This window comes from Rhinoraja longicauda, chromosome 22 (assembly GCF_053455715.1).
Source record: "Rhinoraja longicauda isolate Sanriku21f chromosome 22, sRhiLon1.1, whole genome shotgun sequence".
In the NCBI taxonomy this organism is placed as follows: Eukaryota; Metazoa; Chordata; class Chondrichthyes; order Rajiformes; family Arhynchobatidae; genus Rhinoraja; species Rhinoraja longicauda.
In genome coordinates this window covers 21,038,390-21,052,471 of record NC_135974.1, presented here as the reverse complement: position 1 = coordinate 21,052,471, position 14,082 = coordinate 21,038,390, and the positions used below count along the sequence as shown (strand labels likewise).

The following is a 14,082-nucleotide window of genomic DNA, read 5'->3' as shown; positions in this document are numbered from 1 at the left end:
TTTTTTGAAATTTTGACTTGTAAAATATTATATTTCTCCATCCATTCAAGATGCTATTTTTGAGAGATTGTTCTACACAAGTTCTGCGTATCTAAGCTACACTAAACCAACAAATGTAAAACTGGTCTCTGAAATTGGATGCCACACAAATTCTTATTTTACAACTCAGGGGGTTAGTGAAAAAGTATTCAAAATTGAAAACAGATTGAAAATTGAAATTAGGTTGAAAGTTTCAGAATGCCATGATAGCTTTCATTCAACCGGAATGGCTGCACACCTTTGCATGTCTCCTGTCCCTCTTTTTGAGTTAGGTGAAAATAAAGTACGAGTCTGTGCCTGCACTTGTCTGGTAGTTCATTACCTTCTCGGTCATCAATGGCACCAGCATCCACAATATCATCCTCCTCATCTTCTTGCTCTAGTTCCTTATCCTCTTGAGTTTTCATTTCCTCTGATCTCGGTGAAGCATTCTGCTTCCTTGGTCGTCCTCTCCCTCGCTTTTTACACAGAAAACCTCCTAAAGTTGAAAATAGTTTGGAGGTCAAGATAAAATATGCAGCTTTAATTTACAAAGTATTAACTATTGCTGTGCAGAATATAATAAGTAGATATTCTCTACATCTACTTTCAACAACTAAGAGATCTGCGTATGGAGGTGTCAGTAGACCCATGAGCAAGAAATTCTGACAATGGACTCTCTCTTAACACCCTTTCAAGAGGAAAGATTGTGAACATTGGAACCAAAGGAAAACAAAGGATTTCTAACTGGAAATTGTTTGTTGTTTCTGGCAACAATATTCCACTGAACAATGTTTTTTTATAGAAGTTGCATTTTAATGGCAAGTTGACCTAAGAACATTCTCAACAATACTCCAAAACAGTGGTGGGACATAGACTTGCACTAAATTATTCAACATCCAATCATAACAGCATTGCACCAGGTTGATGACTGGAAGGCAAAATGTATCATACAAAGGACTAAAATTAAGTAATAATGATACAAAGAAATTGTTTTGACGCAGGTGTACCTGTTCTGTAACCATAATTCAATTATTCCTACTGAACTGATCTGTGATTTTTCAATTAGATTACAAAACAATCCTAAATTATCAATTTCCTCTTGTCACCCAAGTGGGGCAGTCTCACCTTGTTTTAACTTGATGCAGACAAAGAATTAACTGCACTGCCTTCTCCTTCCACTCTTAGCCTGTTACCTCAAGAGTTGCTGAAGATTGTGTGCAAATGACCTCCCAGTGATTGTCTACTCACTGCCCTTGGGAATTTCATCTGAAAATAAAACGTTGGGGTGTAAACCAGCTTTCCCCATCCATCATTATTTTTGTCACATTGCTCATCAGACATCCAGAACAGGACGTGCACAAATGCCCTTCAATGAAACAGTGGAAAGAGTGAAAACATCAAACACTAGCCATTTTTAGCCGCTGCCTCAAGCTGTGCGAGAATGTTCACTTTGGTACCCTGCTAAATGTTCATTCTTCTTATCCTATAATAATGCGAAACAGAAAGCCACAGTAAAGGAGAGGTTAGTCTGCCTTACTAAGAATCAAGTAAATGCAGCCTGCAAATTGGAATCAGATAGTGTCCCCAGTATGGTCACATATCTGGATTAACACTCAAAGGCAGCAATGTTGATCAGCCTTCAGGAAATAAGAGCTCCTTGCTACTGTAAGATGGCAGGTTTAGGCAGCAGCTCTACCCTGGCTGAATGTGCAAGAGAGAAGCACTTTCACAAGATGCTCACTGGATCATGGTTTGAAACTGAGAACCATAATTACAATCAGCAACAAAGCATTAAAAGGCCAATTCAGTGCAAGTTCCTCTTCACACCTTCCAACCAATCCTATCCAAATAGTATTGGTACCTGAAAGAAGCAGAGATCATGGAACAGAACAGGAAATGGATAAGTAAAGAGGTTGAGAAAAAATAAATTCATGAAGTAATGCTAAAATGTTTCAAGATTCAAGAATAAATAAGCACAAAGTAGTGGGTTAAGCACTGAATGATAATTACCAATGTTGAGATGTCGCTCCTTCATGTGATTGATAAGATTGTCCTTTGAAATGCTTTTGTAAAGGCACATCTTGCATTTGAACTGCTGCACTACTACCACTTCCATCATGTCTTCTAGATTGCACAGGTCATGGTGTTCAAGATGTTCTGTGCAAGTAGACGTTGGTCCTTCTGCCAACCCATCCCCTGACATGTTGGAAAGCCTGGAGCTGGACAGCTCAGAGGTAGACATTTGAGAATCAATAGGACCACCTGGAGGAATACAATACAAACTTAAAGTCAAAGAAAAGTGGGCACTGAATCACACAGAAACGGTACTATGCAGCATCTGATTTCACATTTCATTGCGACCTTCAAACCATCCCATGTGCAATGGACAATAAGCAGCAGTCTGAATCCTGGCGATTTTATACAAGATGGAAAATATTAAGCAGTTCATAACAAAATGAAATTACATTGAATTAATTATAATCCCACAGCATTGTATACTTGTGCAGTTGATACAAATAACTCAAACACGTGTATATCATGTTACTTAAAGTTCAAATTCATATTACCCAATGAAATCATGTTTGCAAGCAAATGTATATCTCTATAACTTCATTTCTTCCAAAAGACAAAACAGAGGTACATTCTCACCATCATCAGGACCCGGCAGTACAAGATACTGAGTGGCTTCAGCTCCATCTCCTGCACTTGTTACGGCGATGCAACCTGGTTGAGCAGAAATCATTGGCATAATCAAAAAAGATGGTTAACAATGGAAAATGTCTTACAAATCTGATATATTAACCAGAGGATATTAAAATACAAATCTGAAAGAGCAAAGTAAGTTTCATCTTGGATGTAATATTACAACTCTGATAAAGGATTTCAAACACAAAACATTGTTACTTTGAAGTTTAAATGGAACAAATTATAAGCTTGATTACAGTGCCAATTAACAAGCTTTAGACATACCTACATTCTGCCGTAGATAAGTGTTAATGTCAATAGAATTTATTTTACTTTATTCATTCAAGCTGCATGGTGCCATTAACAATATAAACATTAATTGCCCCAATGGAGGAGGGAGAAGAGAGAAGAGAGCCAACCACATTGGTGGGGCTGGAGTCACATGAATGCAAGGATAGGCAAGGATGACAGAATTCCTTCGCTAAAGAAATTCATAAATCAGTTGGGGTTTTAAAAATTATTAAATTGCAGTTTCACAGTTGCCATTACACACCCCACCAAAAGTCCAGTTTATAAAATTAAATTGAACTAAACTGCCCAGCTGCCATGGTGGGATTTGAACTTGCATTTGTGGATTAGTATCAACCACTATACCACCATAAATGTCTTTATTTCTAGGAAAAATAATCATCAGTAGAATGTCCTTTAGCTACCCTGTTCAGTCACTTACTTTGCATGGCCTCGGGACCAATGATTTTATCGATGGCTGACCCAAGATCAGATGATGTTGATGCAGTCGAATCAGACACGATCATGGGTCCATCCGGCGCAACACTAGAGTGGACCAGCACTTGGGCAGATTCAGACACCATGATGGACTGTGTAACTGTGGAGACGCTGGACACAATGGTGGACTGAGCAACAGAGGAGGAATCTGGAAGGTGAGCAATAGTGATGACATCTGTGCTGGAACTTGTTTCAGGAACCACCTCCTGAAATATCAACAAAAGGAAAAGCATTGGTATTAAAGTTCTCAGCCATTTATAGGTTCATTGTATCAGCGATAGCACAGAAGTCTAAGCAGGACTAATCTTCATTATAAAGCTGATCAGACATGCCTTCCCTCTGTTAGCTACACCGCAAGAATACTCCAATGCATATCACTGCCAACAAACCCGCCTTTTCATTCCAAGAATGCATTACAAAATACAAATTATAGTTTAGAATTTGAAACAGACATAGACTGACTGACACGTGGAAGGATAACACTTTTTACAGTTTGTGGTTTAAGTTAACAGTACAAATGAAAATGGTCAGACATTTTGTGACTTGGCCTTAGAAGAAAGGTCTTCACCAATTCTCCCATTCTTACTGGCCACCATTTTAGGTCAAACTGGACAGATGCTAATCTTGAAACTAAACAACCCCAAAACTATCTAATTACAAGAAATTATTTTCACATATAAAAAAAATTGTCTCAAAACATCTGCTGCTAAAACTTCCCTTTAACTTACGAGACACAAGGACACAGTGTAGGAAAATAACTGCAGATGCTGGTACAAATCAAAGGTATCACAAAATGCTGGAGTAACTCAGCGGGTCAGGCAGCATTTCAGAAGAGAAGGAATGGGTGACGTTTCGGGTTGAGGCCCTTCTTCAGACCACTGAGTCTGAAGAAGGGTCTCGACCCAAAACGTCACCCATTCCTTCTCTCCTGAGATGCTGCCTGACCCGCTGAGTTACTCCAGCATTTTGTGATACCTTAGACACAAGGACATGATTATTCCTATATGCTCCAAGTCAACCTTGCATGCTCTACTTAGGTCTGGAATTTCCCTCCAACAAAACCTTCCACATTCACTTCCTGGAACATCCTCTCTTTGACCAAGACCTAGGGGATGTACCTTTAATATTTCTTGTGTGCCCACTTTTAAGTTTAAGTTTAAAATCACAATTTTAATTCCAATGTAAGCGCTGCTTAGCTTAAAATCAGTTGTGTTAATTAAATAAACATGACACCCTCAAACTGGCAAAGCAAGCATCATCCATGAAGTTTACAAATGAGATTTGTAATGATATCATCATACGATTAATTTAAGTCAGAACATTGGGTTTTTTTGTGAAATGAAGCAAGTAATAAAATTACATACTACGTGTAATGCAGGACCTGAAATATATAGGAATAATAATTTGTTAAAAATTAAAATGATTACTTATTAATGAAAATTAGGTTCATGTGACTATGAATAATTTGCTCTTGGCCACTTCAGGAACCATAAATGAAAGGTGGTTAATTAGATTCAACATTAATTGGATTCAACATTTCTCTGCTCATGTTTCCAATTAGGGTGCCATACCATGGATTCTTCAGAGCTCTGGCCAACGCCAGAATCAACACCTGAACTGTTGTCTGCCTCAGATCCCATGCAGAGTGTGGTTACTGTGTCACTGCTGTCTGCAGACACAGCCTCGGATGTCTCCACTATCATGCCACTCTCAGAGGGCTCTTCCTGGCCCATGGGAGCAGCATCACTGCTGCTCTGCACCGCATTCTCCTCTTCCAGCTCCATTGTGCCCCTTTTCTACTACAGCCTGCAATTTAAAAAAAGAGCAATGCAAAATGAGGAGAAACAAACTGTTTTATTAAGTAAAGTTACTGCTTCTGTTATCCACACAATTCACATCTTAAGCAATACCTGAAGCAAAGGATTTTTCTTAATAGAAGATAGACACAAATTGCTGGAGTAACTTAGCGGGACAGGGAGCATCTCTGGATAGAAGAAATGGGTGACGTTTCGGGTCAAGACCCTTCTTCAGACCGAGCTAAGACAGAGTTTAGGAATAGGGCCAATGTAAGTCTGGAACAGGGATTGCTCGACATACCCTGCAAAGAGGCAGGCTTAGCTGGGGCCCATATGAGTGCGCATGGCTACACCTTGGATCTGGAGGAAGTGGGAGGAGTCGAAGAGAAGTTGTTAAGAGTTAGCGAGGTGGAGGAGAGTGTTGGTAGAGGGAAATTGGCTGGCTCTGCTCAACTGCTAAGTTGGAGGCAAGTTCACAAGTTAAAAGAGTATAGGGCATTTGGCCCATCGAGTCTCCTCTGCCATTCTATCATGGCAGATCTCTGCCTCGTAATCCCATTTTCCTGCCTTCCCATAATCCTTGATGTCTGTTCTAATCAGGAATTTGTCTGTCTCTGCCTTTAAAATATCCATTGACGGTCTCCACAGCTCTCTGTGGCAATGAGTTCCACAGATTAACAACTAAATTTCCCCGGTGTGGGACGAATAAAGGAATATATTATTATTATTATTAAATAAGAACTAAAAAAGTTCCTCCTCACCTCCTTTCTAAAAGAGCGCACTTTAATTCAGAGGCTAAGACCTTTGGTCCTAGACTCTCCCATCAGTAAAAACATCCTTTCCTCATCGACTCTATGCCTTTCATTATTCTGTAAGTTTCAATGAGGTCCCACGCCTCAACTTTCCAAACTCCAGCGGGTAGAGGCCCAGTGCTGTCAAGCGCTCATCATATGCTAACCCGCTCATTCCTGGAATCATCCTTGTAAACCTCCTCAGAACCCTCTCCTGAGCCAGCACATCCTTCCTCAGACATGGAGCCCAAATCTGCTCACAGTCCTTCAAATGCAGCCTGACCAGCACCTTATATCTCTGCTTTTGTATTCCAATCCTCTTGATATAAATGCTAGCATTTAATGTGCCTTTCTCACTACCGACTTGACTTGCAAATTAACTTTTTGGGAGCACTGCACCAGCACTCCCCGAGTTGCACCTCCGATTTCTGGATTCTCTCTCCATTTAGAAAATAGTCTACACCTTTATTCTTGTTACCAAAATGCATGACTCCGTACTTTGCCTTCTTGAATTTCATCTGCCAGTTCTCTGCCCACTCTCCTAACCTGTCCTAGTCCTTCTGCAGTCCTTGCTTCCTCCACACTGCCGACCCCTCCACCTATCTTAGCATCATCTAAAAACTTGGCCTGGGGAATTTGCATTTTCCTTCATTTTAAACGGATTTACACACTTGCAAATTAGTGACACCATGAAAAATATTACAGCATCACAAGTTGCATCATTGTATAAACATATTCGTTCAACTCTCCCCCCCACAGTCTCTCCAAGGTTTAGTTGTTTATTTTTTCCTTTTCAAAATGTTTTTAACTTTACAATCTCCTTTGATCCAATAAATCAAGTGCCTTTCAAAGCACAGGCCTTTACTTTCTTTCTCAGCCAATCACGCGGTAAACAGACCCATCAAAGATGGTTGATAAATACTAGACTTCCCACCAAAATCCACAAGTCCATGAAGGAATGAAACAAATAAATGGATTATTCAACTATGGAGTGCAACATGGCTAAGCTCAACATCCACTTGCTTTTACGTCAAATCTGCGCTAATCATTTTAACTCCCCTTCCCATACGTGCCTCAAATTTAGAGCTCTTCATATTTTGCTTGGGTAGCTGACAACCCAGCAGTATGAACGTTGAATTCTCTAATTTTAAGTAACTCTGCTAAAATTTCCCTCCCCACCCCCTTCCTCTACCCTAGTTGTTTAACCAGCTCCACAATTCAGAGCAATGTGTCCCTCTTGCGATCACACTTTCCCAAGCCAACAATTGGTCTAGTGGGGAAGCATCCTGGCTGAGGTCATCTGTTGTCGGTCCCGATTTGTCCTGGTCTTTGCTCACCTCCAGTTCTTTCCACCCCCCCCCACCCCACTTTCAGTCTGAAGAAGGGTCCTAACCCGAAATGTCACCTACCCCTTTTCTCCAGTGAAGCTGCCTGACCTGCTGAGTTTCTCCAAGACTTTGTGTCTATCCTATGTAAACCTCCACCCGATTACCACTTATTTTCCTCTTTTCAACTGATGAGCAAGAGCTTCTGTATTTTGAACAACTCCTGAAGCACTCGATGTACTCTGGTGGTGCAACTTCAATGTCCTGAACTAAAGAAAACTTGGTAGCATCAGAACAGGGCAAACTGATCACGGCTGTCAGATTAGGTTTGCAGCAGTTACTGCAAAAACCAATGAAGAATAAAAATACACGAACACTTCACCAACATAATCATGGCCAACTAATCTGTGCACTAGAGCATTAGTGCATTTGAACTCCATACAATCCTTATGGAGATAAACTCCTGTTTTTACAGTGAAGATACAGTCCATTATGTTTTGTGGCATCATTCATGCTAAATGAGATGGAACAAATCTGGCAGCTCAAACGAGGTTTCCAATAGTCACAGTGCTTAATTGACAGCAACAGGAATGTCCTACACCACAATTTGTAACCTCACGGGTCAGCCCGTCCCTCACTTTGAAGCCACCAAAAAATGAGATGCCGGTGAAGTGAAGCTGCAACACCAAGTGACAAGAGGCATGGGGTCTTCATGGAAGGGTGATTTACTGATTGGAAGGCCAAGAACAGGAATGTACCTCAAGTATCAGTGCTGCACCTTTGTTGTTTGTGAAGTATATTTAAAACTTCAATGCAAATGTCAGAAACATTATTACTAGGTTTGGTTGATGATATAAGGTTGGTGGTGTTGTGGATAGTGAGGAAGATTGGCGAAGGCTATAAATCAGGCAGATCTATTTTCACCCAGGGAGTTGTGAATCTGTGGAATTCTCTGCCACAGAAGGCAGTGGAGGCCAATTCATTGGATGTATTCAGGAGAGAGTTGGATATAGCTGTTAGGGCTAACAGAATCAAAGGACATGGGGAGAAAGCAGGAACGGGCTACTGATTCTGGCTGATCAGCCATGATCATATTGAATGGCGGTGCTGGCTCGAAGGGCCAAATGGCCTTCTCCTTTCTATGGAAAATCAAATATAATTTATTCTCGATAGGTACGATGTGATGTATTCAGAGACATCAAAGAGGAGTAGGATATATACAGTAAATGGAAGAGCACTAAGCAATATTGATGAACAGGCGTCTTTGGGATTCAAGTCCTTAATTCCCTGAAAATGGTAATACGGCAATAGGATGGCGAAGGTAATCAATGGCAGACTTAAGCCATAGGTTAGAGCATAGAATATAAAAATAGTGACACGATGGTGCAACTTTGCAAAACACTGGTTAGATCACACTTAGTGTATTGTGTGCACTTCTGGTCACCGCACTGTAGGAACAATCTGGTTGTGTTGAGAGTGCTGAGGAGATTCACCAAAGATGCTGCCGTGATCAGAGGATTTTAAGGGGGAAGATTTGATAGGCTGAGGTTATTTTCCCTGGAAAGGCAGGTTGCGGGAAGACCTGATAAAGGCATTTAAAATTAGAAGAGGCACAGAGAGGATTGTTAAAAAATTGTTTTTCCATGATTGAGGTATCAAAAAAAAGTGCAAAGGTTTAAGGTAACAATTAGGAAGGAATTTGAGGAGAAAACTTTAAAATTAAAATACTTGCACAGAGTGGTTGATATTTGGAACCCGTTGCTAGGAGGTGTGGAGTAAGATACAACATCGACATTTGAAAGACAATTAGATAGCCACTTAAAAAGGAAAATCTTTTTAGGATACAGATCTAGTAAGGGAAAATGGGAGTAGTGTACAGTGCATTCAGAAAGTATTCAAACCCCTTCACTTTTTCCACATTTTACTACATTACAGCCCTATTTTAAAATGGATTAAATTCTTTTTTTTTTTAAATCATCAATCTGCACACAATACCCCTTAATAAAAAAAGCAAAAATAGGTGTTTAGAAATATTTGCAAAGTATTTAAAAAGAAATAACTGAAATATCACATTTAAATAAGTATTCAGACTCTTTGCAATGACACTCAAAATTGAGCTTATGTTCATCCTGTTTCCATGATTATCTTTGAGATGTTTCGACAACTTGATTGGACATGATTTGGAAAGACACACATCTGTGTATACAAGGTCCCACAGTTGACAGTGCATGTCAGAGCAAAAACCAAGCCTTGAAGACAAAGGAATTGTCCGTAGAACTCCAAGACAGGATTGTGTCGAGACACAGATCCGGGAAGGGTATAAAACAATTTCTGCAGCATTGCAGGTCCCGACGAGCACAGTGGCCTCCGTCATTCTTCAATGGAAGAACTTTGGAACCACCAGGACTCTTCATAGAACTGGCCGCCCGGCCAAACTGAGCAATCAGGGGAGAAGGGCCTTGGTCAGGGAGGTGACCAAGAACTTGATGGTCACTCTGACAGAGCTCCAGAGTTCCTCTGTGAAGATGGGAGAACCTTCCAGAAGGACAACTATATCTGCAGCACTCCACCAGTCAGGCCGTTATGGTAGAGTGGCCAGACAGATGCCACTCCTCAGTAAAAGGCACATGACAGCTCGCTTGGAGTTTGCCAAAAGGCATCTAAAGGACTCTCAAACCATGAGAAACAAGATTCTCTGGTCTGATGAAACCAAGATTGAACTCATTGGCCTGAATGCCAAGCAATACCGCTCATCACGTGGCCAATACCATACCTACGGTGAAGCATGGTGGTGGCAGCATCATGCTGTGGGGATGTTTTTCAGCAATAGACAATCAGTGAAGAAAGCCAATGGAATGTTGGCCTTCATAACAAGAGGAGTTGAGTATAGGAGCAAAGAGGTCCTTCTGCAGTTGTACAGGGCCCTAGTGAGACCGCACCTGGAGTCCTGTGTGCAGTTTTGGTCTCCAAATTTGAGGAAGGATATTCTTGCTATTGAGGGCGTAGGTTTACTAGGTTAATTCCCAGAATGGCGGGACTATCATATGTTGAAAGACTGGAGCGACTAGGCTTGTATACACTGGAATTTAGAAGGATGTGAGGAGATCTTATCGTAACGTATAAGATTATTAAGGGGTTGGACACGTTAGAGGCAGGAAACATGTTCCCAATGTTGGGGGAGTCCAGAACAAGGGGCCACAGTTTAAGAATAAGGGGTAGGCCATTTAGAACTGAGATGAGGAAAAACCTTTTCAGTCAGAGAGTTGTGAATCTGTGGAATTCTCTGCCTCAGAAGGCAGTGGAGGCCAATTCTCTGAATGCATTCAAGAGAGAGCTGGATAGAGCTCTTAAGGATAGCGGAGTCGGGGGGGTATGGGGAGAGGGCAGGAACGGGGTACTGATTGAGAGTGATCAGCCATGATCACATTGAATGGCGGTGCTGGCTCGAAGGGCCGAATGGCCTCCTCCTGCACCTATTGTCTATTGTCTATAAGACTTGAGGCTGTAATCGCTGCCAAAGGTGCCTCAACAAAGTACTGAGTAAAGAGTCTGAATAATTATGTACATGTGATATTTCAGTTATTTCTTTTAAAAAACATTGCAAAAATTTCTAAACACTTGTTTTCGCTTTTTTATTATGGGGTATTGTGTGTAGATTGATGATAAAAAATGAATTTAATCCATTTAAAAATAAGGCTGTAACATAGCAAAATGTGGAAAACGTGAAGGGATCTGAATACTTTCTGAATGCACTGTAGATTGGCTAAAAAGGGTGGCATGGATGTGGTGGGCTAAAGGGCCCAATATAGTTCTATGGCTCAGACTACAGACAAAGCAAAGATAGAGCGAAGTCATTCCACAACCAATGAACCTGCCCTGCCAATCTAATCATGAATTGTGGTGATCATGGAGGGTGATAATGTTCTCGGTGCCTATTCCTTCAAATTAACACTTAACAGAAGGAATAGACCCGAGAACATCATCACCCTCAATGATTGGGCAACTAAGTAAACGAGTGCTAAAGACAAGAGGTGAAGCTCCATATGAGCTTCTTCCTGAGATCCCTCCATCACAGAAGCCAGTCTTAATCCTATTTGATTCACCTCACAAGGAAATGATAGCAAACATCAAATACAGCAAAGGTTGCAGGCCAGACAGCTTTCCAGGCACAATATTGAAGTATGCTCACCACAACCAGCTAACCTTCTAGCAAGCTGTTCCAATAGTTACAATACTGGCATCTACCCGACAAAAAATGCATCTACCCGACAAAAGTAAAGCAAATCTAAACCAGCCAATTCCAACCTAATAAGTCTCGTTGAATCCTCAAAAAATGAAAGACGTCATCCACAATGCTACCTATAAACTAACCATCAGGCCTGGAGCAGTTTCACTTAGCTCCAAACCTCATCAGTCTTCATCAAAACACAAACACTAGAAGTTAAATTTCAGAGTTGGGACAAGTATAATTGCCCTGGACATTAAGGCAGCATTTGATTTGAGTTTTGTCCAGTAAAACTGAGTTAAGGTAAGAGGAAGGAAGGGATATAAATAGAAAGCATCAAAGGTGTACAATCCAATGGTAAGAGTTATACTGTCGGTCAATCACTGCAGCCCTAGGACATGACGACAAGAGTTCCTCAACAAAGTGCCCTGCAACCAATCATCTTCAGCTACTTGAATAACATTCGTTCCATTCGAAGATCAGAAGTCAACAGTCACTTCCACTCCATTTGCAACTTTTCTGCAATTGAAGTCACCCATACCTGCAGCAGTACCTAGACAACATTCAGGCATGGTCTGAAAAGTGACAAGCAATATTCATTCCACACAAATACTAACTACAAGAAAAGTTCAACCATGTAATGACATTTTTATCAATATGTTGCCCATCAATGACACCCTGGTCCGGGGGTCATCAATGACTAGAAATCCAATCCATCAGTCACGTGTTACAGATCAAGAGCAATTCAGAGGTTGTTCATTTATTTCAACAAGTTCAGTTGAAATATCATTTAAAAATAGAGCCATTATGCAATTTCAATAGTCCAGTTCAAAATGTTGAAAAATTGTTTGTTTTATTTGCATAAAATAAAAACTGAATAAATTGTGAAATATGAATGTATTCACATATCATATGAAGGCATTGGTGAAAATTATCTACACATTGCAGGCTTGATACACAAAACTTGCATTTCTAGTTTTTCAACTACAGTATCTAATTTATTTACTGTCACCCAAGTTTTGAGTATCACCTGAACATCAATTTTCTTTTGCAACATTATTACATCCAATTATCCCACTACTGTAATTGTCATTCACCTTATTGGATGTGCCAAATCCCCCACCCTGGGTGAATGTCATAAAGGTCCCACTAATCCAGATGAATCTCACCACTGGCCAAAATGCCCCAACCCTCTCGGGTAACCCTACTCCATTTGGCTAGTTAATTCCCCCATAATCCAGTGGCCCGCTTCTGACAAAATAACACGTTCAACATCCACTTGCCACCAAAGTTCCTTCTGAGCCTGATTTCCACCCCCCCCCCCCCCATTCACCTGCCCCTCTCCGTGATATCCCTCTCCCCTGGCCATTCTTTCAAGGATACCCCTCTGCCCTCTCTCTCCGATCCCTTTCCCCCACACCTCTCCTCGACGTCCCTTCTCCATGCCCACCTGCTTCTCCTGTCCCTCTCCTGCCTGATTCTTTTCCCTCTCCACCCTAATCTCAGCCCCTCTCCTCCCTGCTTCCTCTCCCTCTTGATCCTCCCTCCCTCCCCTATATCTCCCTCTCCCTCTCCTCCCTGCTTCCTCTCCACGAATGCCTCTCCCCTATCTCTCTCCCTCTCCTCCCCCGTGTCCTGCCCCTGCCGGCTGCTGCCCTTTCCCCGCCTGAGCGCCGGGCCGGGCCTCGCCGCACTTTCCACGCAGGCGAACGTGCGGAGCTCCTATGGAAGGGGAGGAGGCGAGCCCGGGCCTCAGGCCCCGCTCCGTCAGGCCGCCTTGGCCTCGCCTCCCGCGCCACCACCGCACCCCGGCTTCCGCGCGGCCGCCCGATCCTCACCTTCGCCCCGCGCCTACGGAAAGCGGGAAATTACAGAGCGCCGATGCGCCGCCGCTGCGCCCGAGCCGGCCACAAAGCTACACAAATAACAGGGCAATCTTGAAAGACGCCATGTCACCTCCCGCGCCGCCTCACCCCTCGGGCCTGCTTTTGTATCCATCCCCGCAAGGACCGGAGTCCGCTCGCTGCGCGGGGGCGGAGGATCGCGTCCCGGCGCCCGCATGCCCGCAACTCTTCCCGCTCGCAGACACGCCCGCAGCCAAGAGGCTCCGGGCCGAGGTTTTCATTATATTTCGCCGCAAACCGAAATTGAGCGGAAGAACTATTATTCGCAATGGGCGGATGTGGATGGGTTTAATCGGCTCAGTGATGCGGCGCGGTGCCAGAGTGCCCTGCGTCTGACGTCAGCGCCCTGCGTCTGACGTGTGGGGCTTGGTAGAGGGAAGGAGTCGCTGCTGTCAAGCTGTGGGGTGGCATGGGCATGGTATGGACAGAGGCATGGTATGGACAGAGGCATGGGCATTGTATGGACAGGCATGGGCATTGTATGGACAGAGGCATGGTATGGACAGAGGCATGGGCATGGTATGGGCAGAGGCATGGTATGGACAGGCA

The 14,082-nt window shown here is 42.6% G+C and overlaps 1 protein-coding gene across 4 annotated transcripts in view; it reads right to left on the bottom strand.

Annotated features, from left to right (window-relative positions):
- The window catches only part of znf335 (zinc finger protein 335), a 61,115-nt gene extending 47,313 nt beyond the window's left edge, over nt 1-13,802 (bottom strand). For 2 of the 4 annotated variants that reach the window (XM_078418948.1, XM_078418951.1), the window contains exons 1-6: nt 13,468-13,802; nt 5,064-5,298; nt 3,437-3,698; nt 2,671-2,745; nt 2,032-2,283; nt 362-517 (exon numbers count right to left, since the gene is read on the bottom strand). In XM_078418948.1, the coding sequence (XP_078275074.1) occupies nt 362-517; nt 2,032-2,283; nt 2,671-2,745; nt 3,437-3,698; nt 5,064-5,276 (958 nt within the window). In that variant the 5' untranslated portion in view covers nt 5,277-5,298; nt 13,468-13,802. Of the gene's footprint in view, nt 1-361; nt 518-2,031; nt 2,284-2,670; nt 2,746-3,436; nt 3,699-5,063; nt 5,299-12,726; nt 12,886-13,467 lie in introns of those variants that run through there. The other 2 variants (XM_078418950.1, XM_078418949.1) reach the window with 2 other exon arrangements.
- Nucleotides 13,803-14,082: the final 280 nt, after the last annotated feature.